Source organism: Eschrichtius robustus, chromosome 10 (assembly GCF_028021215.1).
Source record: "Eschrichtius robustus isolate mEscRob2 chromosome 10, mEscRob2.pri, whole genome shotgun sequence".
NCBI lineage: Eukaryota > Metazoa > Chordata > Mammalia > Artiodactyla > Eschrichtiidae > Eschrichtius > Eschrichtius robustus.
Window position 1 is genome coordinate 13,753,447 of NC_090833.1, and position 27,399 is coordinate 13,780,845.

The window sequence follows — 27,399 nt, forward strand, 5'->3', positions numbered from 1 at the left end:
ATTGGGAGTCAAAGCACGGGAAAGTAGGCTAGTTACAGTATTAGCTGTGGATAATCAAGAGCTGACTGCAGTTAACATATTTACCAATAGGAAAAATGATACAAATTCTTTCCCCCACATTCAAATTCACTCTCCTATGTAAACAATCATTAAAAAAAATTATACATACACACAAGCACATTTCTCAAAAGGCAAGCCAGTTTCAAAACTTAAAATGTATATAAGGATATTAATACAAGTTTTCATGCAAACCATGAAAAACACAGTATACAATTCAGTCCTGAACAAACTACCTTTAAGGAAGAATAAAGAATCAGCAGAAAAGGGTCTGCAAGAAACCAAAACAAGGGCTAAAAGGAGAAAGAAGCAAACAGATACCATCACCTGGAGAATTCTAGAGAGTGAGGCTATAACAACATAAGCTGCTCTTTACTGACAACTTACCTTAGGAAGATATGGTTATTAATACCTGCATTATTCTTACATGGACACATTTTATCATCATTCTAATGGAGTTTCATATTTACCACCTTCCATTACTTAGCTTGATTCATTTCAAATCATTTTCACATTCATAACCTCACTTAGTCCTCACAACTCTGTGGGGCTGGCAGGACAGGTAAATCATCCTCATTTTAAAAATGAGGAAACAAGAACAGGAGTTTAAATAACTTGCAAAAAGACAATGAATAACATTAATATTAAAGTTAACATTTGTTGGTGGCAGGAGAGGGGGACTATTACAGGTTAAATGGACACCAGAAGTTTTCCTTCAATGTTACTATGCTTCATTTATAAGTTAATTGACTTACTACATGAGGAATTATTATATGAAACTAGAAAACATTATACAACTATAGGTGATATTATCACCAGATATTCTGCATAAGATAATGGAAAATGTTTTTCAAATGTAGGCTCTTAGAATAAGACACAGAATTCTTTTTTTTTTTTAACATAGAATAGTCCTTTAGAATAATAAAAGAACTGGCAAAACAATATGAATTTGAAGAAGAAATACAAAATAGCTAAGAAATACATATGCAGTACTCAGCTCTCCAATACCTAAAGAAATGCGAAATTAAAGCAATGAGATTCCATTTTTTTCTATCCTATTTACATGTTCAAAATAATACTATCAAGTGGGGGATTGGGCTCTTTCACCCACTGCTATAGAAGTGTGAAGCAGTTATAAGCTTTTTGAGGGGTAACATTAATAGCTATCAAAATTTAAAAATTTAAAACTTATAGTGATTATGCTAAGGAATTACTAGCATGAATGCATAAGGTATATATATATATTTTCTCTATAGTATTGTTTCTAATAACAAAACAGTGGAAGCAACTTAAATATTCATCAATAAGAGGTTAAATAAATCATGAAAAATCCGTATAGTGGAACATAATATAGACTTTGAAAAGAATTTATGTGTGTGTGCATATATGTGTGCACACATGTACACGTGAATGTATTTTTTTAACTTGGACAGCTGTCCAATGATATACTGTTTTGTAAAAATTAAGATGGCAGAATTTTAAAAAATATATAGCGAAATTTTTTTAAATCACAAAACATTCAAAAAAAATATATTTAATTACATATATACTATGTAATTACATATATATTGTATAAGCATAGAAAACAAAAAGGATACATATTAACCTCCAAGGAATGGGGCAGGGGAAGAGTGAAACCTTCATTTTCTACTACATACATTTGTGTTGTCTGAATTTGTTATAATAAACATATAGTAACTTTGTATATAAAGTGTTCTTAAATACTTAATGATAAAAGTAACATAATGACTCAAAAAGAGCACAGTCTGTCTTCTAACTGAAAACAGTTCCAGGAAAAAAAACGAACAAAAACTGTTGACAATTTACAAAACATTTATTTACAACATAAACATATCAACATAATAAACGAACAAAAGAGAAAACTAGGCAACTATAATAATCCATAATTTTGGGATAGCACACAAATATAAAATAAAATATTTTGCCATGACTTTCAATGGGTTGACTTAACGTGCACCAGGGAGTCAGCATACGGAAATCATAATGTTTTTTTGTCTTAATAATACAAGATGAATTCTACACTACAAAAAAGATCAATAACTCAGGAAAATTTATTAAATGTTCACAAATATCAAGTGATACCAAAGTAAGTACTGTGTTTATTTTAAGTACTGTTTTATTTTTGTATTTTAAATACAACTGTTAAGTGATGGCACAAAGAGTTCACTGCTAAAATAAAACTGATTGTAATATGTCTTCAATGATTTAATTACTCATCAATCCACTCTATTATGGAATGGAGTGCAACAGATCTATGCATATTATAAGACCATTGATAATCACTGGATTATTAACATCATATATAATATGCCTTCAGAATACAGCAGACATATTTGAAAACTACCTTCAAATAAGAGGCATATGAAGGAAGCCACAAATGCTCCGAATGTTTGACTAACAGAGCTGGGAAAGCTGCCCTGTCTTTTATCATGTCCCCCTGAAAAAGAAGAGCTCAAGAAAGAGGTAATTAAGTAGTATCTGGATTTCAAGTAACAATTTCCCTCTCTATACAGAGGAGGGAACGCTTTTTTTTCTTGCTTAAAAATGTAAGTGCTTAGGCAGAATTCTCGTCAACAAATCAAGTAATTAAGCCAGAATGCCAATCTTGAAAGGGGGATGCCAAAAAAAAAAAAAGATAACTGTATCAAGGATTCTATTAATTATATGAGAAATACAATTCTCTAAGTTATGCACAGATCAGAAAAAGAACTGTCAAAAGAAAAAGAAAAGAGTACCAATAGCTATTTTTTTCTTCAAGGAAAGTAGACTAATAATTTTACAGAATCAAATTATCTAGGTTGAAAAGGGCTTTTAAGGTGATTTAGTCCATCTCCCTGACCAATGTTTTTTTTTATCTTTTCCCTAAACCCTGAGCACATGGCCTGTTTCAGTGATAGCAAACACATTCCAGAGTTATCACATTTTATCTCAAGACAGCTATTATACAGATTTCTTCTTCATTACTAAATGAAAAACTGTTTTCCTATAATTCTATTTGCCATTTCTTAATTTTATCTCTTGGTACCTTCATCAATAACTCCAGTCCCTCTTCCATGAAACAGTCCTTTGACTATCTGAAGGCAATCGTCACAGCTCGCTGGGTCTCCTCTTCTCCAGCCTGGACACCCCTGTTGCTTTGGCCACTCCTCAGACATGGTCTCAAGACCTTTGAAGCCTCTGGGTCAGGTACCTTCTGAAGACATGCTATCTAGTCTGTCTAAATCTTTCTCTTTTAAAATACCTTTTCTACCTATTCAACCGTAAAGCCAAATTATTTAAAATTTAAACATTAAAGATATATGGCATATATGGCAATTTGAAAGTGCTCTATAATTCTACTCCCCTAAAATAACTGCTGTCAAGAATTTGGTATACATTCTACCATTTGACTTACACATACCTATACTATTATATATACTTCCTTTATATATAGGACCATACTTGATATACAGCTTGCCTTTTTTCATATAGCAATACATGTTAGACATCTTTCCATATGAGGATATACAGCTCTACCTTCCTTTGATGAGAACACTATTATTCTACCACATGGATATCCACTGAGGGACATTTTAGTTATTCTCAATATTTTGCTAATATAGACAATAATGTAGTCAATGTCCTTCTATATATATGTGTATATGTATATTTATATACATATATGCATGTATCTACATATATAATATCTTTATACATTCTTGCTACCATTTCTACAGACTATATTATTAGAAATATATATTATATTATACTGTAACTATTACATAATAACCAATAAATAATATAAATATTATATACAATATTTCCAATATATAGGACATAGGGTACATCCATTTAAATTTGGATAATTTTGCCAAATTGCTTTCTAAAAGTTTTTGCCAACATACAGTCTCACCAACAGTGTTGTTGTTTAAAAAAATACAGACATCTAAGGGCAGTCTAACCAGCTCCCCATGGTGTGGGGCTTCATCTTCCTCACTTGTTCTGGGTATCATACTTTCACGGCTCAAGACAGTATGCATCTTTTGGGCAGCCATACCATACAGTGTGCAGTCAACTACAACCTGTCAAACCTGTTGCACATATTTCTGTTAAACCACATCTTCCCCATTTTATAGTCAGGAAGTTGTGTTTTCAGACCTAAGAACAAAGAATTTTCTATTTCAAGAGAATATAGTCAAGGCAATGTAAAATACGGACTTACCAGTTCATTTTTCGTGTTTAGGTTACTCTCTAGCTCCTCACAGCTCTGTTTTTGTGACATGGCCTCCTCTTTTAATGATTTGTTCAACTTATCTTGATTTTTAATTTCCTCGAGGAACCTTGTTTGTTTGCTTTTAAGCTCTTCAGTTTCCATCACCTTCTTCTCCAGGTCTCTTTCCAGTCTTTCTACCTCTTCTGCTAGTACAAATTTAATAGTTTATTGATCATTATATTTTCTATTTGAAGAAACGTAAGACTATTTCTCGAATAATAGCAAAATAAGTCTTAGAATAGTATATATACAATTCTACTTTTAAAATTATTCACTATGGTTTTGGAAAAAAAGATTATTTTGAGCTAGAAAGTGATTTCTATTAAGAGGTAAGAAGGTATTACCATGTGGATAACAATTTTAAAAGACAACACTTTAATTCCAAGTATTTAATTCAATTATTGTGTTGATAAATGATATTTTTTCCAGGTCTCCTAGAAAAAACATGCAATATTTTATTTGATATTAGTAATTACACTTTAAAGGATGCTGCAAGCATGTTTGCAAAATAAAATACTATGTTATCTTAAAAATCCTTCAAAGGCTTCCTATGATGCTTAGCATAGGATCCAAAAAGCTTACATAAAGAACTGACAAGAGTTTTCATGATTTGGTCCCGAACTCCCTCTCCAGTCTCATTTTCAAGCATACATTTCCGAAACGATTCCACTTCTTCAGATCTGTGATGCCTAGTCTCACCTGCAAGCTTTTTTTTTTTTTTAACATCTTTGTTGGAGTATAATTGCTTTACAATGGTGTGTTAGTTGCTGCTGTATTATAACAAAGTAAATCAGCTATACATATACATATATCCCCACATCTCCTCCCTCTTGTGTCTCCCTCCCACCCTCCCTATCCCACCCCTCTAGGTGGTCACAAAGCACCAAGCTGATCTCCCTGTGCTATGCGGCTGCTTCCCACTAGCTATCTATTTTACATTTGGTAGTGTGTATATGTCCATGCCACTCTCTCACTTCGTCCCAGCTTACCCTTCTCCCTCCCTGTGTCCTCAAGCCCATTCTCTAAGTCTTTATTCCTGTCCTGCCCCTAGGTTCTTCAGAACCATTTTTTTTAGATTCCATATATATATGTTAGCATACGGTATTTGCTTTTCTCTTTCTGACTTACTTCACTCTGTATGACAGACTCTAGGTCCATCCACCCCACTACAAATAACTCAATTTCGTTTCTTTTTATGGCCGAGTAATATTCCGTTGTATATATGTGCCACATCTTCTTTATCCATTCATCTGTCGATGGACACTTAGGTCGCTTCCATGTCCTGGCTATTGTAAACAGAGCTGCAATGAACATTGTGGTACATGACTCTTTTTGAGTTATGGTTTTCTCAGGGTATATGCCCAGTAATGGGATTGCTTGGTCGTATGGTAGTTCTATTTTTTTTTTTTTTTTTTAAAAACGAGTCACAGATTGTGTTATTTAAGTTTGTCTTTCCAGATTCACTTCTTTTTTTTTTTTTTTAAGTATTTATTTATTTATTTATGGCTGTGTTGGGTCTTCGTTTCTGTGTGAGGGCTTTCTCTAGTTGTGGCAAGCGGGGGCCACTCTTCATCACAGTGCGCGGGCCTCTCACTATCGCGGCCTCTCTTGTTACGGAGCACAGGCTCCAGACGCGCAGGCTCAGTAATTGTGGCTCACGGGCCCAGCCGCTCCACGGCACGTGGGATCCTCCCAGACCAGGGCTCAAACCCGTGTTCCCTGCATTAGCAGGCAGATTCTCAACCACTGCGCCACCAGGGAAGCCCCGGTAGTTCTATTTTTAGTTTTTGAAGGAACCTCCATACTGCTCTCCATGGTGGCTGTATCAATTTACATTCCCACCAACAGTGCAAGAGGGTTCCCTTTTCTCCACACCCTCTCCAGCATTTACTGTTTGCAGATTTTTTGATGATGGCCATTCTGACTGGTGTGAGGTGATACCTCATTGTAGTTTTGATTTGCATTTCTCTAATGATTAGTGGTGCTGAGCATCCTTTCATGTGTTTGTTGGCAATCTGTATATCTTCTTTGGAGAAATGTCCATTTAGGTCTTCTGCCCAATTCGGATTGGGTTGTTTGTTTTTTTGATATTGAGCTGCATGAGCTGCTTGTATATTTTGGAGATTAATCCTTTGTCAGTTGCTTCGTTTGCAAATATTTTCTCCCATCCTGAGGGTTGTCTTTTTGTCTTATTTATGGTTTCCTCTGCTGTGCAAAAGATTTTAAGTTTCATTAGGTCCTATTTGTTTATTTTTGTTTTTATTTCCATTTCTCTAGGAGGTGGGTCAAAAAGGATCTTGCTGTGATTTATGTCATAGAGTGTTCTGCCTATGTTTTCCTCTAAGAGTTTTATAGTGTCTGGTCTTACCTTTAGGTCTTTAATCCATTTTGAGTTTATTTTTGTATATGGTGTTAGGGAGTGTTCTACTTTCGTTCTTTTACATGAGGCTGTCTAGTTTTCCCAGCACCACTTATTGAAGAGGCTGTCTTTTCTCCATTGTATATTCTTGCCTCCTTTATCAAAAATAAGGTGACCATAGGTGCGTGGGTTTATCTCTGGGCTTTCTATCCTCTTCCGTTGATCTATATTTCTGTTTTTGTGCCAGTACCATACTGTCTTGATTACTGTAGCTTTATAGTATAGTCTGAAGTCCGGGAGCCTGATTCCTCCAGCTTCGTTTTTCTTTCTCAAGATTGCTTTGGCTATTCGGGGTCTTTTGTGTTTCCATACAAATTGTGAAAATTTTTGTTCTAGTTCTGTGAAAAATGCCATTGGTAGTTGGATAGGGATTGCATTGAATCTGTAGATTACTTTGGGTAGTAGAGTCATTTTCACAATGTTGATTCTTCCAATCCAAGAACATGGTATATCTCTCCATCTGTTTGTATCATCTTTAATTTCTTTCATCAGTGTCTTATAGTTTTCTGCGTACAGGTCTTTTGTCTCCTTAGGTAGGTTTATTCCTAGGTATTTTATTCTTTTTGTTGCAATGGTAAATGGGAGTGTTTCCTTAATTTCTCTTTCAGATTTTTCATCATTAGTGTATAGGAATGCAAGAGAATTCTGTGCATGAATTTTGTATCTTGCTACTTTACCAAATTCATTGATTAGCTCTAATAGTTTTCTGGTAGCATCTTTAGGATTCTCTATGTATAGTATCATGTCATCTGCAAACAGTGACAGCTTTACTTCATCTTTTCCGATTTGGATTCCTTTTATTTCCTTTTCTTCTCTGATTGCTGTGGCTAAAACTTCCAAAACTATGTTGAATAACAGTGGTGAGAGTGGACAACCTTGTCTTGTTCCTGATCTTAGAGGAAATGGTTTCAGTTTTTCACCATTGAGAATGATGTTGGCTGTGGGTTTGTCATATATGGCCTTTATTATGTTTAGGTAAGCTCCCTCTATGCCTACTTTCTGGAGGGTTTTTATCATAAATGGGTGTTGAATTTTGTCGAAAACTTTTTCCACCTGCAGGCTTTTATTCACACCTTCTCCCTGGAACTGTCTTCCTCTATCTCCTACTGGCCTATTTTGCATCCTCCAGGTCTTAGTTTTAAAAACCATTCTGAGAAGCCTGCCCTGACTCTACCCTCCCCAGGTTGGACGCTTCTCAGGGATGCTATGATGCCACCCTGCACCTCTGCTGCAGTCCTCATCACAGAGGGAGTTGGAAAATGTGATCAAATAGCTTGGCTGTCTGCCTTCCCCACTAAAGTTTTGCAAAAGCAGAAACTGCATCTATCTGTATTACAACTGGATCCCAAGAGCTCAGCATCACTAAAAGCTCTTAATTAACATTCAAAGTTGTGAATGAATTATAAGTACTTTAAACATTTCCCCCAACAGTATATTTATATAATGACTTCCCTTTGCATTATTTATATTTTTTAATGATTCCAAAACATCAACTTCTGGGTAACAAATGTTGAGTTAGGGGGATCCGAAACAAATAAAAATCTACCACATTTCTCAAGTATTGGATCAAACCATATGAAACTGCTGTTTTTATAAGTCAAAATGGACTAACATCAATTTCAAATGGTTGAACATACAGGCTCATGCCCTAACATTATCGTGTTAGGCTACTTCATATACCTTCCTCTTCCCTTCAAACCTCCCATACTCCTTCTATTTTCTTTTTCTTCCAATCTTTTTTTTAAATTAATTTTTATTGGAGTATAGTTGCTTTGCAACGTTGTACTCCTTCTATTTTCTTTCTCAGCTGATGACCTCTTATTTTATTGAGAAAACAGAAACCCCACCAGTGGGAACTTCCTCATCTTCCTACCACCAAGGCAACAAAACTACCCATACCTACACGCATCTTCTCTCCCTTCTGATGGAGAAAGTGTCACATCCCTCTTATCAACAGACAATCTTTCCTCTTTTTTTCTGATCTCATCTCCTTGTCTTCTCAAGGACCAAAAGAACTAAGCCACGATTTGTCTCTCCACTCCGCTCTTGAATATTTTCTGTTGCTTTGATTACTAGCTTTGAGGTTTATTGCACTTGCTTCTCCATTTCCTGTTTGGAAGCTACTGGTGAAATTTTTTTAAACTTAATTTTAAAAATTCATTTATTAGGTACTAGGGGAGGAAGCTGTGGGAGGCAATTTCAAGTCTTTACCCAAATGTCTCCCTCCCATTTCAGTCTTCAATCTATAATCTAGCATTTGTCCCAGCCACTCCTTAACTGCTCTTGTCAAGCTCATCATCATGTTGTCAATCTAAAGCACTTCTCTGTGCTCATCTTTCTTCTTCATGTCACAGCGACATTCAGCATAGCTGACCACTTTCTCTTTTGAAATCTTCTCTGAGTTTCTGCAACCCACTATTTCCTGGTTTTCTCCTACCTTGCTGGCCTCTCTTTCTCAGTTTTCTTAACTGGCTCCTCTTCATGCTCTTCCAAACCCCTGCCTGAGTGAACTAGTTGATTCTGGTAGAATTAAATATTATTTTTATGCTGATGAATCCCAAATTTATATCTCTAGGACAGATCTCTTGAACTCCAGACTCATATTTCTGATTCTCTTCTTGGTTGTCTCACAGACATTCAAACTCAGCATTCTGAGTTCTCCCATTTTCCAAAACAATACTACCATCCAACCACTTACTCAAGCCAGAAGCTTGGGGATTATCCAATCCATTAGAAAGTGCTGCTGATTCTACTCCCAAAAGCTGATCCGTCTATTCCACATCTACCACCTAAATACAGGCCACCAACATTTCTAAGGCAATAGCCTTTTAACATATCCCTTTATCTCTATTTTGCCCTGCTTCAAATCATTCTCCATCCAGCATCAAAAATAATCTTAATATATAAACCCCTGCTTAAAAGTTGTCAGTGGCTTTCCACTGCACCTGGAATAAAATCCAAACCCCAAGGCCCTGTGCCATCTCTCCCCTCCCCATCTCTCCAAACTTTTACCTGAGCTATCCTCCAGTCATACTGATCTTCTTTCTGTCTCTTAACTCACCAGGGTCTTTCCAATCTCAAAGTACAAGCTGCTCCCTCTCCCTCAGGCCTTTCTTCACATGACTAATCCTCTCCTGCCTTTGCCTTCAGCTCATATGTCACTTCCTCAGAGAGCCATTCCTTTACACCACTTTCCAAAAAGGGGGTTCTCCGCTGTTACTTTATCTGGGTTTACTTGTTTTTTTGTCTATCTTCTCCACTAAAACACAAACTGCACGAAGGCCAGTACCTTATGTCTTGATCACCATTATATCTTTAGTGCCAGATACAGTGCCTGGCTCACAGTACATGCCTAATGAATACTTGCTGAGTTCATTGATTTATGGTGCCACTGTCTATGCAAATTTTAATAGCATTATAAAGTTCATAATAAATATATCTTTTCTGGATAATTTCTGAAAATAAATTCCTCTCCCATCCAAATTTAGTTTTTTAAAAATATGTCACCTCACCTAAACTGAATCTCTCAAAAGCTTCCTGTCTGTCCTGAGTGGTTACTGGCTGACCTTCCAAACTTTCCAGTGAACGGAGGTGAAAAATGGTGAACTGGAGGTAATGAGGAAGGGTCACAACTGGATTTTCAGCTAGGATCACAGAAGTCAAATCTTGAAGTGGTTTCAATTTGCTTACATCTTGGAGCTGAAATGATAGGTAACATTATAATTGGTATAACTGAATTTAAAAATCATAAACATCAAGATGCTAAAAACATAAAAAATAAATAAATAAAATAAAAATCATAAACATACCTAAGGGAAGTAATAAATCAAGGAAATTGCTATTAACATGGCAAGGAACCTATTCATGAAACCTATTATCCAAAAGTAGTGGTTTGAAGGGAGGAAAAGAAAGGAGTATTTGAGAATCTAAAATGTATCAAGGGCAATATTAGGCATTTCCCATATACCATTTTAACTGTGACTTCTCACAAAAACCTATGATATAGGAACCATCTTAATTTTCTAGATGATGAAACTGAGGTTCAAAGAATTTAGGTGACTTGCTCAAAGCTCAGAGGTTATATGTGAATGAAATAGGATTTGAATTCAAGACTGTGAAACTCTAATCCTATTATCTTTTCAGTATGCTGATTGAACAAATCAAAAATATAAATGGCTATAAAAAAGGAGTTTGGTAAATCTTCAGGTAACAGTTATACTTGATAGTTAAAAGAAATAAGGATACGTAGAGACACTCACAGTTCTGAAGTAAGATTTTTACATTTACCCAAAGAGGGATTTTAAAAGGTTGAGAAACACTACTACCAATAGCTAGTATAAATAAATCTCTCCCAAGTGGATGTGCACTCTTACTGAAGCCAATGTCAAATATGAACTGGGATGAGAAGGTCTTACAAAATTAGAAATAATAATAAATATTTATTAAATGATTTTCCTGTTAACAGTCCTATCTAGGGATCAGCTACTTTTGGAACATGTGTGGCAAATTTTAAATAGATTCATGGCTACCTCCTCCCATCACCCCATAAGCTCCAAGAGCTCCAAGGTGATGCTGGGTAACATGGCGTGGGGCTTGGGCTCTGAGGTTCTTGGGCTGTCACAGTGAAATGGTAGAGTCACCTTACCAGATCTTTATAAAGATGAAATGAGAAAGTATAAACATTGCACAGCATTAAACAAATGTTATTTATTATTATTGGCTTCTACTGGTGAAAGTTTAAAATACTACATAACTCTAATGCTGTATTCCTTACAGTTTTTAAAGTATTTTCACATCTATCATTTCATCTGAGCCCCATACCACTTCTGTAAAGAAGGCAGGGCAGGGACTGTTTTCTCTAATTTAAACAGTGAGTTTTAGAGAGATGAAAGATTCTCCAAAGGTCACAGAAGCAAAGCCTAGACCCACATTGGAAGTCACATCTTTTATTTTCTATTCTAAGACTTAAGTTCTTTAAATTATAGCAGGATTGTACCAATTTTAATACAGATTTAAGTAAATTAATGTTTTTACTTTGCAATGCTTATTGAATATCTAACTGTATAAATATCACAAGGAAATCATAAAATATACTCCAGAGAAAAATACACATCATTATTAGCTTATGTGAACCACGAAAACAAAGTTGCCCTACTATAAAAAGCTAGTGATTAACACTTCTTGTAACACCTAACATTATAATCAAGATTAATTCACAAGTTTGAAAAAAAGAACTCTGCTCTAGGCATTCAGTGACATGGACTCTGGCACAAGTTGAATGACTTTGGGTAAGAGAGTTAACCTCTCTGAGACTTTATTTGAAAATGGGAATAAGACAATGGTACCTAACTCACAGAATTATAAAAATAATCCCTGCACTGTCTCCTTAACAAGAGTATTTTGAGGCTCAAATGAAATGAAAGATGGGAAAATGCTAAGAGGTCAACTTTTAGTTACCATGGAACCATGCAAAACCAGGACTGCCTATATTTAATTACCATAGAGAATAGTAGGTTGTCTGAATTTGATGTTTGGTCAAAGGACCAAGGACATTAGAAGAAGTCCCATTTTTAAAAAAACGTATAGATTTTCATCTTTTTGCTTCAACAAGTCCAAAAATTTTTTAAATATTCTTGCTACTTTGAATAACTTACCGATGATATCTTGTTGCCTTTCAGATTGAGGACTCGCAAACATTTTAACTTCTTCCCTAACCATACTGGAATATGTTCAATTTCATTTCCCGCAAGGTTTAGCTTTTGCAGATTATGCATATTTTCTATACCTTCAATTTTGCTGGAAACCAAAGGGTAAAATCAAACTTAGTAAGTACAATGATAGTGCCCCTCCATTGTATTTTTAAAATAAACAGGCTTGGTTTTATATGGAGTTACTTTCCATAATTATAATTTATAAATGAGAATTTAAAGAGTGGCTAACAACAAATTTACCAGAACAGCTCTGGTAAACTCTTCATTACTGTCTGTGCCCAGGAATCCTACCTATCCTACTATCAGACTTTAAGATCCCACAACACAGAAGAGTCTGTCCGTAGCATTCTCACTAACCACTGTGAAGACTACTAGTGGACAGCAAGGGGAGAGCTAGAAAGTTCAACAGCACACACTGTGCTATGTGCTACAGCCCTGCACAAGAACAAGATGTCCTTAATTATTACCTTAAATCATCACCAAAACATTAGCTATGCCAGCAGGATATGGCTGCCATTTTGAGCATTTTGAGTGGACCCCCAGAATGATACTGTATTTATGAACAAAAATATTTTAATCAGAATATTTAAATTAATAAAACATTATCACCCATATTGATGAATTTTCATGGATGAAATATTTTCCCAAGTTGATTCCAATTTAATTCCTTGGTCAATTCTCTATACTGGGCAAATATTTCCAAGCTTCTTTATTTTCAGTTTTATTTTGTTGAAATTATTTTCATCACAATCAATTTTTTTATACATACTTTACATTAAGGATTTGATTCATTAATCACTTTTTTTCCCATTTCATTTTTGCCATATTAGAGGTTCTGCTACTGTTAGTTGTTTTGTTCTCTGGCCATTATATATACCAAGTCTTACGGGGAGGGAAAATACATAGATATAAAGATTTTCAAGATTTGGTAATTGTATCATTTTGCCTATAACAAGTTTTCTATGTATATTTTTAGCCACTGTCAGTTTTATTATGTTTATTTCTCAGAGTAATATATATTATGAAGTGGAAACAAGATAGTGTGTATTTATTACAGCAATGAGCAAAGAACATTAGGATAAATACATAGGCTCAAAACAGGTTGAAATATCTTTAGGATCAAAATGACAGGGTTAAAACATTCTGCTTCATGCCACCTTTTTTAATGTAATAAGGCAGTTAATCAGACTATATCTGGGAAAACTTCCTGTCAAAAATGGAATTAAGATAAAATTTGGTACTCAAAAAATGTATCTCCTTCTTTGATAATGACAGATATTGTTCTGTACTTTAGTAATGTCAAAATATGACAGTTATCATATGTGAAGGGCTAGACTACAAATGAATAAGGATCAAAGTGCCTGCTCTTTCAAAGGATTCTTTCAGTAACACAGCAGCATTAATCTACCTCTTTAACAAAGATGAGGACCCTGCAGTGCCACCCAAAGAAGTATTTACTTACCAGATTTTGTTATATGATAAGTTGAGCTCACGTAATTTCAACAGCTTGTCCATCTTCTCAATCTTCCCTATTAGATTATGGCTGAGATTCAGTATTTCAAGTTTAACACATTTTTCCAAATTTTCGATATACTAATTGGAAACAAATGAATAAATACTTTATATAACAGATGCCTCGACATAAGCACGACATATAAGCATGTGCTGATCAGTCACCAGAGACTAAGCCTTTACTGCTTCCCCGGAAAATCCGCTGGTGTGGCTCTCCTTGGCCAGGAGCGGCCACTCTCCCCAGGTCGCCAAACTCTCCTTGCCCCTCAGCGGACAACACTTCCTATGCACTAAGAAACTGAAGACTATCCAATGAGAATTTCCCCATCAATCCTTTTCTCCACCTCGACTTTTCTATGCCTCTCCCTTTCTCCCCTCTTCAAAGTTCAACTAGGTACTTACGCTCTTGCATAATCTCACCCATCTCTTCTCCTTGTGTTCCTATATCTCCAATCTCTTTCTCTCTCCTGGATCTTCCCCTCAAGTTTAAAAACAGTCACTTTTCAACAGATATTTATTTCCCACTCACTACATGTCAGATGTGGCACCGGGCAATGGCGATATACTGGTGAACCAGACAATTTCCCTGTTGCAGGAGCCTATGTTCAACATGCTCAGTCTCCTCTATATAATACAAATCACCTCACACCCAACTTGTTTCCTACCAAGCTTTCATTTTATCACCCTTATTTGCCACCATGTTCTCATAAAAGTTGTGAATATTTGCTCACTCTGAGGCCTTCCATTCACTATTATTCTATTGGCAAAGCAATATATCTTCCACCCTTACTATGTATTCAAAAAGTTCTCCCCAAGATCACCATTCATTCATCCATTGCAACAAATATTTATCAAACATGGATTGATTATGTGTCAGGAGCTGTTCTAGGTACTGGAAATATGGAAAAACGGTGAATAAGGAAAACAAGGTTCTTGATTTCATTCACAGGGAAAGCCAATAAACAAATAGAGAAACAAAATTTTCAGGCACTGAAGCATACTAACAAGAAAATAAAGGTAACGTGATGTGACAGAGTGCAAGGCACCAAGAGGGCAGATTTTGTCTGCTGTGTTCACTACTATAGTACTAGTGCCTGGCACATGGTAGGTGCTAAATAAATATCTATTGAGTGAAAGAATGAGAGAGAGTGACTGAGGAGAAGGTGGCTAACTGCAATTGGGTTGGTAAGAGAAGGCTTCACAGAGAGAGGAAGTGCATGGAGTTGAGACTCTAATAATAAGCCAGTTGTGTGAACATCTGGGGACAGAGAATACCAGGCAGAGAAAAAAATGCAAAGACCCTAAAAGAATGAACCTGGTTGGTTTGAGAAATAGAAGGAAGGGCTTTTTTAACTGCCAAATCAAATAACCTCTTCCAAGTTTTCATCCTATTTGCTGATTCGGTGACATTTTATAGCATATCCTTTCTGCCTGACGTTCTCTCTCCTTTGGCCCCTGGTTCATCATACTCTTGGATCTTCTATTCCAACAGCCCCTTCAGACTTTTTCACTGGGTCTGTCTCTCCCACGTGCTCACTCTCTTCCTCTGATTCCCTCTCACTATTTCTCCTCTTAATCCTAGGCATTCTTCACACTAAGCTCTAAATTCCCAGAGATCAGAAACCAAGCTTATTGACTTCTGTATCTATTCCCACAGCCTAACATAATGCCTGGCATATAATAACCACACAGTAAAGATTTACTAACTTGATATTTCATTTTCACACCCTTTAAACTCCAGGATGTCTCCTTTTTTCCTTTTTAATTACACAAGACATAAATATATTCTAATAAAAATTTCAAACAAACATAAAAAGCTCTCTTCATCAGGTCTCCAGGCCCCCATAAAAAATCTCACTGCTCAAAAGTAACCATTGTTAAGAGGCTGGTGTATATACATATAGGTCTTTCTATTCATTTACATCTGTATATACATATATAGAAAAACAGAATTTTAAAAAATATATTTCAAGACTTTACTATACAAAATATTTTAGAATTTGTTTGTTCCATTTAAATATACTGGAACATTTTCCCACATTAATACATAGAGTTCTGGGGTTTTTTGGGTTTTGTTCTTGTCTTTTAAGAAACTTGATAGTATTTCATGGTATATTGCACCATAATTTTTTTAAGCAATCGCCTATTGACAGACATTTGGTTATTTCCAATTTTTCCATCTTAAATAATGCTTAATAAACATGACTATTCAGATACTTTTGGATACGTGTGCAAATATTAATAGATATCAAGGAGTAGAACTGCTGTGTTGGTGAGTATAAACTCAGTAAGTATAAACTCAATTGCTGGATCAAACAAATACATTTGAAATTTTGATAAATACTAACAAACTGTTTTCCTAAAATGCTGTACCAATCTATACATCCACTAAGACCATATGAGAATACCCATTTCTCACACCTTTCTGAACACTGAAATAATCTTTTTAATTCTTGTCCATCAGACATACAAGATGGAAAATGGCATCAAACTATTGTTCTATTTCACATCTCTTCGACATTAATGAAATTGAACATATTTTCATGTTAACATTAGCCATTTATAATATTTTTGTGAACAAACTGTTCATATCCTTTGCACATTTTCCATTTAGCTGTCTCTTTCTATTGAACTGTAGGTGCTCTATATATTATGTGGATATTGTTACATATGCTGGAAACACTATCTGCCAGCTTGTTTTTTGCTTTAACTTTTTAAAAGATATCGTTCATTAAACACAACTTTTTAAGTTTTTTAAGTAAGCTAAATCTGTCAATATTTTTCTTTGTGGTATTAGGGTTGGTGTTTGCTTAGAAAGGCCTTCCCAACTCTAAGATTTAAAAATATATTCTCCTATATTCTTTCCTAATAATTTTATAGCACCTTTGTTGGTTGATTTTTGTTTCATTTTCATTAAGATTTTCAATCTTCTGGAATTAGTTTTTGTGACTAATGTAGTAGGCATCTAAGTTTATATTATTTCCAGTTAAAAAATTAAGTTATTACAATGTGCTCATGCTGTATAGTTTATGAATAAAGTAGTAAACAGTCTAGACCAGGGATCAGCAAACTTCTGTAAAAGGCCAAATAGTAAATATTTTTGGCTTTGCGAGACATAGTCTCTTTGACAACCACTTACCTCTGCTATTGTAATGCAAAAACAGCCACAGACAATATGTAAACAAATGAGTGTAGCTCTGCTCCAATAAAACTTTATTAACAAAAATAGGTAGTAGGCCCAATGTGGCCTACAGGCTGTAGTTTGCTGACTCATTCTAGAGAGAATCAATAATGTATAGAATAATAGGAGCTTATGAATTTGAAGATGTCACACTTCTGATGGAGAACTTTCACTAGAAACAATAAAAGATCTGCAACAAATTCGGCGACATTAGGGTACTGTAAATCTAATATACTCTTTTAAAAAAAATTTTAAAGCACATAAAAATTAAAAACAATGTCTGTATTCAGAAATGTTGGTAACCTACCCTAAATTTCTTGCCACCATCTTTAGAAAGTGAAAGGTTCAGAGATTTTACCAAGGCCAAATTGTCCTGTTTAGTAAGTTTTTTAACAAGGGCCTCGGTAATATATCGAACTCCTTCATGTGAATCAGCTTCTGAAATTACACAAACAGATCATTATCAGTAGAGGAAGACACGAATACTTTGAAAAACAAATTGTCTTGATGCTATATACCAAAAAAAAATTTTTAAGCCATGCAAATGTAAAAACAGCTGGCTAGTTCTAATTGCAATGTTTTAATAATAATATTTTACTTTATGTAGCATTTCATAATAATGACAATAACAGTTATACTCTGTAAATATTAATTGTGTACAAGCTTTGTGCTAAATACTTTACATTTAAAAATTTAATCTGGGGACTTCCCTGGTGGCGCAGTGGTTGAGAATCTGCCTGCTAATGCAGGGAACACGGGTTCGAGCCCTGGTCTGGGAAGATCCCACATGCCGCGGAGCAACTAAGCCCGTGCGCCACAACTACTGAGCCTGCGCTCTAGAGCCCGCGCGCCACAGCTCCTGAGCCCCTGTGCTGCAACTACTGAAGCCCGCGTGCCTAGAGCCCATGCTCTGCAACAAGAGAAGCCACCGCAGTGAGAAGCCCGCGCACCACAACGAAGAGTAGCCCCCACTCGCCGCAACTAGAGAAAGCCCGCGCGCAGCAATGAAGACCCAACGCAGCCAAAAATAAAATTAATTAATTAATTAATTAAAAAAATTTAATTTGTACAACAAACTTTTGGGATAGAAATTACTGTTCCCCTTTATAAAAGAAATTATAATAATTTATTCAAGATCTTGCAGCAAGAAATGTGCAAATCTAGGACTTGAACCTAGGCAGATGAATCTAAAACTTATACTTTTAATTATATGCAGCACTGAGGTTTTTAGCGGAATTTTAATGTTAGCTATTTTAAAAAATATATATATTGGCATTATTTAGTTGTTTGTTTTTTAAAATTCTAATCTAAAGTTGAAAAACACTGTAATTCTTAAAAATCCTCTTGTGGTGCTCCAAGGACAATGGTGCTTCAAGGACAAAGAATGACCCTCCTTCAAAAAGTTTCAGCATTATACCCCCTACCGACTCTTAACCGCCTTCCCCACCATGTTGCCATGGTTACGAAATTCCTGAGCCCACCTGGGCGACGCCCACCTGGGCTACTGGGCCTGTCCCAAATAAGGAAAGGCATCTGCCCTTTCCCACTCCCACCCTACAGAAGGAAGGTATATGTGCCTCGACCAGTCAGTAAATGAAATTTTCACCTCGGACCATTCCTTTGTTTTCTGGCTATAAAAGCTGATCAATAGCACATGTTTGGGCTCGACTCTCCCAGACTACTAGGAAGTCGGCCCACTGTTCTGGCAGCAACCCTTCCCTCTAATAAATTCTATCTTCTTTACATTCTGCCTTGAGTCTGGAAATTCTTTTCCAACCCACGTTCAGACCACGACACCTCTTTTCCTATTTCTTTTTTATGGTAGGAAACTCAAATTTGTTGCTCTTTTAAATATAGAGGATCATAACATATTTTATAGAGATAAAGTACTAACTTAATGGATAGCACACCCTATCTTAAGACCTTCCTGGATATTGCAGTCACAGCTTGTTAAAGCCATGTTAGTATAGCACAGGGAACTCTACTCAGTACTCTGTAATGGCCTATATGGGAAAAGAATCTAAAAAAGAGTGGATATATGTATATGAATAACTGATTCATTTTGCTGTACACGTGAAACTAACACAACATTGTAAATCAACTATACTCCAATTAAAAAAAATTATTTAAAAAAAAGCTATGTTAAATTCTGCAAAAGCATCCAAAAAAAGAAAATTGCCTCTTGGTTCTTTCTTTATGAATCAAAGATAATTAATCCTGGGTTCAGATCCAGGCTGTGGGCCAAAGTTTCCCTATGATTACTCATAATAAGTTAATATTATATTTATTTTGGTTCAAAATAAAATAATTTTTAAAATTTGGGCCATTCTAGGAAAGACCATTTTCTAAAATATTAATCAAATTAGAAATAACAGTGTACCAACGGGCAGCAAGGGTACAGTCAACTCAAGGCTGACAATGTTTATTAATAAACACTGATCAATATTCAGGTCAACAGAGTTTGATGACTGTGATTTCATGACTTAGCAAAGAAATCACAAAGTTTTCTTTCACACTTAATCACATTATAGATACCCAGACTAAAAGAATGCTTTTAAGAAAAAATAAAAACCTTGGTGGAACATTTATATGTCCCTTATGTGGAAATCAGTCCATTCACAGATTGCTAATAAGCAAGATGTTAATAAGCAGACTGGAATAGCCCAGGGGTGGATAGCATTTTTATATTGAATTAAGGCACTCCATTCCAAAGTGAACAGATATTCAGATATATAACAGATACATTTGGCATATGAGCTTTAAGGCACTCTCCCACCACAGGAAATAAAGCTTCCTCTTTCAGGAAACTCCCTTCTCCTAACCCTTTCAGACATCTTCACCCTCACCCAGAAGCCTCCATCCTCCACTGTCCCTACACAATTTCTGTCAATAAAAACAATGGTTCAAGTTAGTAGTTGGATATATGTTACATTTGGACCAAAAATGTAAGTTGAATATTTTCCATCTGTACTTAACAGTATTTGGTGAAATTCTTAGGTTAAAAGCAATACCTTGATGGTCTTGGTAGTCCAAAAGCATAGTGTTTTCAGCTATAATCTCAACTTGCTCATACCACTGTCTTCCAGAATGAAAAGGTAGAGTCTCGGATCCACTTAAAGGTGAAAGTGACCTAGATCTCATGTTGGACGTAAGAGACGATGGACTAGGAGAGTGAGATGATGGTGGCATCTTTGCTTTGGAAATTTTTTGCTGAGGACCTTTCTTCATTGCAAGAATAAAGCCAGGTATCCATCAAAACCTGTAAGAGTTTCCAGTATATTTAACAAGGTTAATTTTTAGAGCTATCAAAACTATTAATCTATTTCTAGAATTTTCAAGACTACAAAGTTATAAACTCAGAAGTTATAGATGCTAGAACCCAAACTACTCCAAGCTGATGGGAGCAGACACTATTTCAGACATTGCTGATTACTTTACCAGAGGGAAAAGAGACCTCTAGAGGGTTCTGTACTGACAAATACTCCAGCCAGAAGCCTTACCTGTCATTACGGTTCTCAATTTATTGGACCAAACTGGTCACAGTGTCTCTTCTACCCATAAGGGGTCCTAGATTGCAGGAAGGTGGAAATCCTTGGCAACCAGCAGTATTTCATACTGATAAGCAGTCTCTCCTTCCTGAAACAGTTTCTTCCTTTGGCTTCTGGGACACCATACTCTCCTGGTATCCTCCCGTCTCCCTGGCCACTCCTTGGCCTCCTTTGCTGGCCAAGGCTCTCCTATTCAATCTTTAAATGTCAGAGCTCCTCAAGTCTCTTCGGGTCTTTCTAATCTTAATTTAGACAATCTAATGCACACCCATGGTTCCCAACGCCACCTGTATACTAATATTTATATTTTCAATCCAACCTTTCTCTGAGTTCCAGACACCTATTCCCAACTGCTACCTGATATCTCACTGGCATCCTGAATCAACATGTCCAAATTGAATTTATCATTTCTCTCATTCCTCCCTCATTTTCCTCCCATCCTGTTCCTCCTCCAGTGTTCCCTAACTATGAACAATGCTCTTGGGAGTAAGACAGAAACCTGGGAGTCATTCTTGATGCTTCCCTTTCCCTTTTTCCCATAACCAGACAATCACCAAGTTTTGTCAATTCTACCTCCTAAATATCTCTCAAAATAGTCCATTCTTTCCATCTCCACTGTCGTCTACTCTAATCCACGCCCTCATCAAACTACTATAATAGCTTCTAACTGATCTACTACAAGCTCTCTTGCCTTCCTCCTCCATCACTACATTGCAGCCAGACTGATCTATTTTAAAAGTTAATCTATCTGTCTGTAATAAATGAAATATTTACCATGACCTATGAGGTCCCCCATGATACAGCCTTGTCTCTAGCCTCACATCTGTCACTGGTTCCCTCAACTCTGTGGCTCCAGCCACATGGACCTCTACATCTAATTTCTTCTGCTGTAAATGCTTGTCCTCAGTCTTGTCTTTTCTTTTTTTAAAACTTTTCAGAAATTCTCTCCATATAATCTGGATATTAACCCTAATCAGACATATGATTTGCAAAAAATTTCTCCCATTCTGTGGTTTCCGTTTTACTCCGTGATACTGTCTTTTGATGCTCATTTAAAACTTTTTAAGAAGTCCAATTTGTCTATGTTTTCTTTTGTTGCCTGTGCCTTTGGTGTCATATCCAAGAAATCACTGCCAAATCCAATGCCATGAAGCTGTTGCCCTATGTTTTCTTCTAAGAGATTTATAATTTTAGCTCTTACATTTAGGTCTTTGATCCATTTTGCGTTAATTTTTGTGTATGGTATTAGGTAAAGGTCCAAATTCATTCTTTTGCATGTGGATATCCAGTTTTCCCAGCACGAATTTTGAAGACTTCCCTTTCCCCATTGAATGATCTTGGTACCCTTGTCAGAAATCATTTGACCAAATTCCTTTACTTTTTATGTAAGAAAATTAAGGCCCAGAATGGTAAATGACTTGGTCAGACACAATGCTAGCTGGAGCAATGATAAGAATCAGTTCTCCTCTCAAATTAATTTGTAAGTCAAATCACATAATTAATCTAGTAGAATATAAGTTCCATGAAAGTAGGGATATTGTTCACTGATGTATTCCAGACCTAGGACAGAGCCTAAAAGATAGTAGATAATTACTACTTATGGAATGAATTATTCATAAAGAACCTGGAACCAATAAAATGCTATTTAGTACTTCAGCCATAGGATATCTTCATGAGTAGTATTAGTTCTCAATACCAAGAGCCCTAACTTACAGGTTAGGTTTATGCAAAAAAGATTTTCATGTTATACAATTGCTCTTATAAGTACATTGCATTAATTATAAATTTGACAAACTTTTAGACCAAAAAATCTTATAAGAAGCATAGGTCTTGAACAAGGCTGCATTAACAATGATTCTATTTTTGCTCAATATCCACAGTCTCCCCTACTCTTACTACTTAAAATGTGAAGATAAAACACAAACTCTTTTTTAGAAAAGTAGTTTGCAACCCAAAGTTTTTGGATAGCTCCAATCTTAATGCCAGGGACTTCCCTGGTGGTCCAGTGGTTAAGACTCCGTGCTTCCACTGCAGGGACCACGAGTTTGATCCCTGATTGGGGAACTAAGATCCCACATGCTGCGCACAGCATGGCCAAAAATTAAAAAAAAAGAAATAATAATAATAAATCGTAGCTTTTAAAAAAAAAAAATCTCATTTTAATTTTTTTTTTTTTTTTTGGCTGTGCCACGCAGCGTGGCAGCGTGTGGATCTTAGTTCCCCAACCAGGGATTGAACCCGCACCCACTGCATTGGAAGCATGGAGTCTTAACCACTGGACCACCACGAAAGTCTAAAAAAAAATCTTAATGCCATATAAGTTGGTATTAGAAAGAGATATTATAGTGGTTTGATGTGTGAACATCTTCATATGTAATAAATACACCTTCACAGGTATGTACATGGGTATTATTATACAGGCTGGGATTTTAAAGAAACTTATTTTTTAAATGGTTAGAACACATACAATATATGTAAAGGAGAGCTGCCATTAACATATCGAATCAATTAACCAACATTTAACAGATGTTAATACCTTTCAATGACTATATAGTCATTCTAGGAATGCTGATCTTGCCCAAAACATTTCTGGAATTCCTCTTTGGGTCCTGCTTTCAGAATTAATTTATAAGTCTCACAAGAAAACTAGATCCATCACTTCAACTACATTTTGTTTTTATTTTCCCAGTTTCATTATTAACTTTACCATGTGCCAAATACTGTGATAAGCTCTTGTATGTATCCTCACATTAGAAGGATTAAACACAACAACTCTATGAAATAGGTGTTATTATCTCCCATTTTAAAGATTAAGAGGTTAAATAATTTGTTCAAAGTCCCATAACTAATTGGTTAAGCCAAGACTTGAATCCTGATCTGATTCCAAAGCCCATGACTTCATTACCATGTCATACTGCTGACTGAGTTTTCTGGAGGCCAGATCATGTTTGATTCACTCTGTAGGGCCTAGGATAGTGCCTTAGACAAAACAGATCATAAACAAGTGCCACTAAACAACCTTGATTAATGGATGACATACACTATAAAAACTATTCCTGAAGGAAAAACAGAAAATTTAATACAACAATAGCATCACTGAACTCATGATCTAGCTTCTTAAGGTGACTAGTTTGAAGGTAACAAAAACCTGCGAAATTTTTTAAAAGTGATTATTATTTCACAGGTATACAGTACAACATGGCCAACTACCTTGTTCCAATAGTCTAGGTCACTTTAAACTGCAAATCTATGTCTTTACTTTCTCTTCCGTTTTTTCATGTCATATCATCCACATAGGTCAGAAAAGCTTTCCCCCAATTCACATAACTGCTATTTATGCCATAGCCACAAGGTTTGGGGTCTTAATTTCACAAGCGTGGTAAACAATTTTTGTCTCACCATTCTGCCAAGGCAAAAAGTCTCTTAGTAATACTCCTCATTCTGTGTTAAGCTGCACTGGTGCTCTCTTTCTAAATAATAATATACTCAAGCTTGAGAAGAGCTAAGAGGCATGTGCTTTAATAGTATAATTTTATTCATTCCTGAATTAAATAGTTTTCATAAAGGCAAGAGATTTAAAAGATAAAAGAGGAGAGGCACAGGGCCCAGTTCCCACTTGTATATGTCTTTCTCTAACCCATAGCATGACAGAAAATTATAAAATTAGAATGATAGTGTGCTACATGTTACAGAGATATGGCTTATATATTTTTTTTAGTTTCTTGGTTTAAAAAATGCACATCCTATATTTTTATGCAATGCAATTATTTTGTATCCTGCACCTTAGTCTTATCTCTAAATTCTTAAAATATTGAACCATCCTGAATTCCTCTCAGAACATCCTAATGACCAAGACTCTTTGGGCCTCACTAGAATATCATGCTGTCCTTTGTTACCTCACCTGATTAGAAAAACTCTGCCTTACTCATTTATAGAGTTAAAGAAATATATCAGAATGGATTCCAGAAATTGAAATCAACTCTTTCCTTTAATGAATTGTAACCTGAAAGATTAAATGATGGTTCCAAAGTCACAGTGCATTGCCAGACCCCCTCCCTTGGTTGCCATAGCTCCTGTAAAGCCTGGATGTAGGATCTCATAGAACAGCTAACTCAGTGAAATGAGGTTAGGGATTTACTGTGCTTGAGAAAGGCCGGCATTATTTCAGAGACTATCACCTGTGGGTAGTAACACCTTGAACCACAATTTAAAGAGACAGATATGGCCTAGGCTGTAGTTTGCAATAATATAAACAAAGACTAATCAATAGAAAAGAGAAGATAGAGCTGAGATGTAGGGCTAGAGTGTGTGAAGGGCAGGATAAAGAGAAAACAAAACAAGCAAAACAAGTCCAGAGCTGGAGACACATTTTAAAGGCCCAGAAGGTAGTCTGCAGAGTAAGGAAAGCCGTTGGATGATGTGATCATCAGAATCATGACCGGGCATCCTGTCATTCTCAGACTCAGATACTTGCCTTGATCTAACAATCCCCTCCATCACAGCTTAGTAGAGACCACACTTCCACCTCTATCCAGCCTTTCCTAACATTCCTGACTTTCCACTTTCTTCTCTGATCTTTTCCAAATGAGGCAGACCTCAATAATCCTCAAACCTTCCATCTCGCTTCCCAGCCACTCCAATATGCAAATATCCATCCCCATTTCTTGACTTCCATATCCTCTCCACTGCATCCCATAGCCCTTTAATCACATCTCAGTACTTTCCCTACAATTCGACTTCATCCCATACCCTCACCCATTTAAACACTATTACTCTCTAACTAGTCCTTTCAAATATCCTGACTCCTATTCCTCTCCAATGGCAATTCTCCATCCTGTGCTCGTCAGCCTCTGCCTCCCATCCTTCATCCTATTCTGATTGCCAAGTTCTCCCACAAATTCTGTTCCAATTCCCTGACACTGTATTAGTCTCCTCCATTTCTCTATAGTTCTTTCCAGTACCCTGACTCAACACTTCTATATCCATCTTGATTTCCCAAACTGCTCATCACGGCAAATATTCTAACATCCTAATCCATTCCAATACTCTGACTTCTAACTAACCCCTCTTCAAACAAAATAATCAAACCTCCACCCATTCCTCTTCATCTCAACCCAACTGCCTATCTACTCGCCTTTCCCTTCCAACACCCTGACATCTGTGTCCCTCTGCATCCAATTAACATCCTGAACTCTCCTCTCACATCTCTCTCCATTCTACTCAGGTACCCAAAAAACCAAGCTTCCCATCCCTTTCCAGTATTTTATTTATTCAGTCATCCAATTTTATTTGGCAATTTTTATGCACCAAGAACTGTGTTAGGCTCTAAGAATACAGGGCTGAGAAGGCAGGGTTTCTACACTCAAGACACACAAGAGGATTAGGTCTCTGCACCAAATAGCATCCTTTACAACATCTTACAATTAGAATTAAATGATTATTTGTGAAACGACTTGATTATTGCTTGTTTTTCCTTCTAGAGTTTATGCTACAAGACAGTAGGGACTCTATTTGTTTATTGTTTGGTGCACAATATTTGTTGAATGAGTGAAGAAAGGACTGTGCTAAGCACTCTAAAGACATTACCAAATTTAAGTTCTCGCAGATGTGTAAGTTCAAAATTATTAACCTCATTGATAAGCGACCGGGTGTCATTAAGAATTAAGAGCTTGGATTCTGGAACTAAGCAACCTGAGTTCAAATGTTAATTTTCCACTTTCGGTGTGACATAAGGCAAATTATTTAACCTCTCTGATCCACAGTTTCATCGCTTTTGAAATGGGGATGAAAACCTCATACAAGTTATTTTAAATTCTAAATTAGTTAACGCAAAGGACTAAAGGACTCAGAACTGAATCTGGCACACAGTGTACACTCGAAAGTAATTAGCGATTATTTTTTACAAACAAGAAAATATTTGCTCGGGAAGGTTAAGGACCACGCCCAAATCTCAAGAGCCGGTAACACAGGTGGCAGAATCAAGACGTGAAGCCAAGCTTTGACTTCAAAATGCACCTGTCCCTTAACCGTTATACAACAAAGTATTTGCTCTTTCTCTCCTTCAAATATTTCTTCCCAATATCCTAACTCTCATTTTTCTCCATGTACTGTATTCCGCCCGATCCCAGGACGCCCGTCAGGACACCCAAACCACCCTGTACCCCTGTCATTCCCCGCATACACCTGGCACACCTCCTCCCTCCTCCGCTCGGTGGCGGGACCCCATCTTTCTCCACGCCGCACCCCACCCCGGACCTCCTCATTTCCCATCCAAACCTCCCTCCATCCTCCTCCTCCCCACGCCCGTTCCGGGCCCTCCCCTCCTTCCCATCCAATCCCAATTCCCAGGCACACGCCCCCGCCCCGAATCCATCCCACGCTCGGTTCAGGCCTTCCCGCCTTCGCCGCTCACCCCCACCGCTCCGACTGGAAGCCGGAGAACGGCCTCGACGAAGGCCACTCACCACGGAGGAGCCGGGCCGAGCGAGCTCGCGGGCGGACGCCGGGCGGAGAGGCGCTGGGTCGCTCCCTTCAGGCGCTCAACGGCGCGGCGGCCATTTTGTTGTGTTGTGCCGGTTGCCGAGGGGCAGTGCGTGCGGTGTGGGCGGGGACTGCTGCGGTCGCGCCCCTCCCCGGAGCATGGGGGCGGGGGCGGGCTTCCCGCCGCTTAGGACGCCAGGGCCGCGGGCGCGCAAAGG

General features: G+C 36.8%; 1 protein-coding gene across 5 annotated transcripts in view; it reads right to left on the reverse strand.

Annotated features, from left to right (window-relative positions):
- CNTRL (centriolin) overlaps positions 1 to 27,399 on the reverse strand; it is an 85,379-nt gene extending 57,980 nt beyond the window's left edge. For 4 of the 5 annotated variants that reach the window (XM_068553833.1, XM_068553832.1, XM_068553829.1 and 1 more), the window contains exons 1-7: positions 27,166 to 27,399; positions 20,165 to 20,412; positions 17,461 to 17,591; positions 13,923 to 14,053; positions 12,404 to 12,545; positions 10,262 to 10,448; positions 4,280 to 4,476 (exon numbers count right to left, since the gene is read on the reverse strand). In XM_068553833.1, the coding sequence (XP_068409934.1) occupies positions 4,280 to 4,476; positions 10,262 to 10,448; positions 12,404 to 12,545; positions 13,923 to 14,053; positions 17,461 to 17,591; positions 20,165 to 20,381 (1,005 nt within the window). In that variant the 5' untranslated portion in view covers positions 20,382 to 20,412; positions 27,166 to 27,399. The remainder of the gene's footprint in view (positions 1 to 4,279; positions 4,477 to 10,261; positions 10,449 to 12,403; positions 12,546 to 13,922; positions 14,054 to 17,460; positions 17,592 to 20,164; positions 20,413 to 27,165) is intronic. The other variant, XM_068553831.1, reaches the window with a different exon arrangement.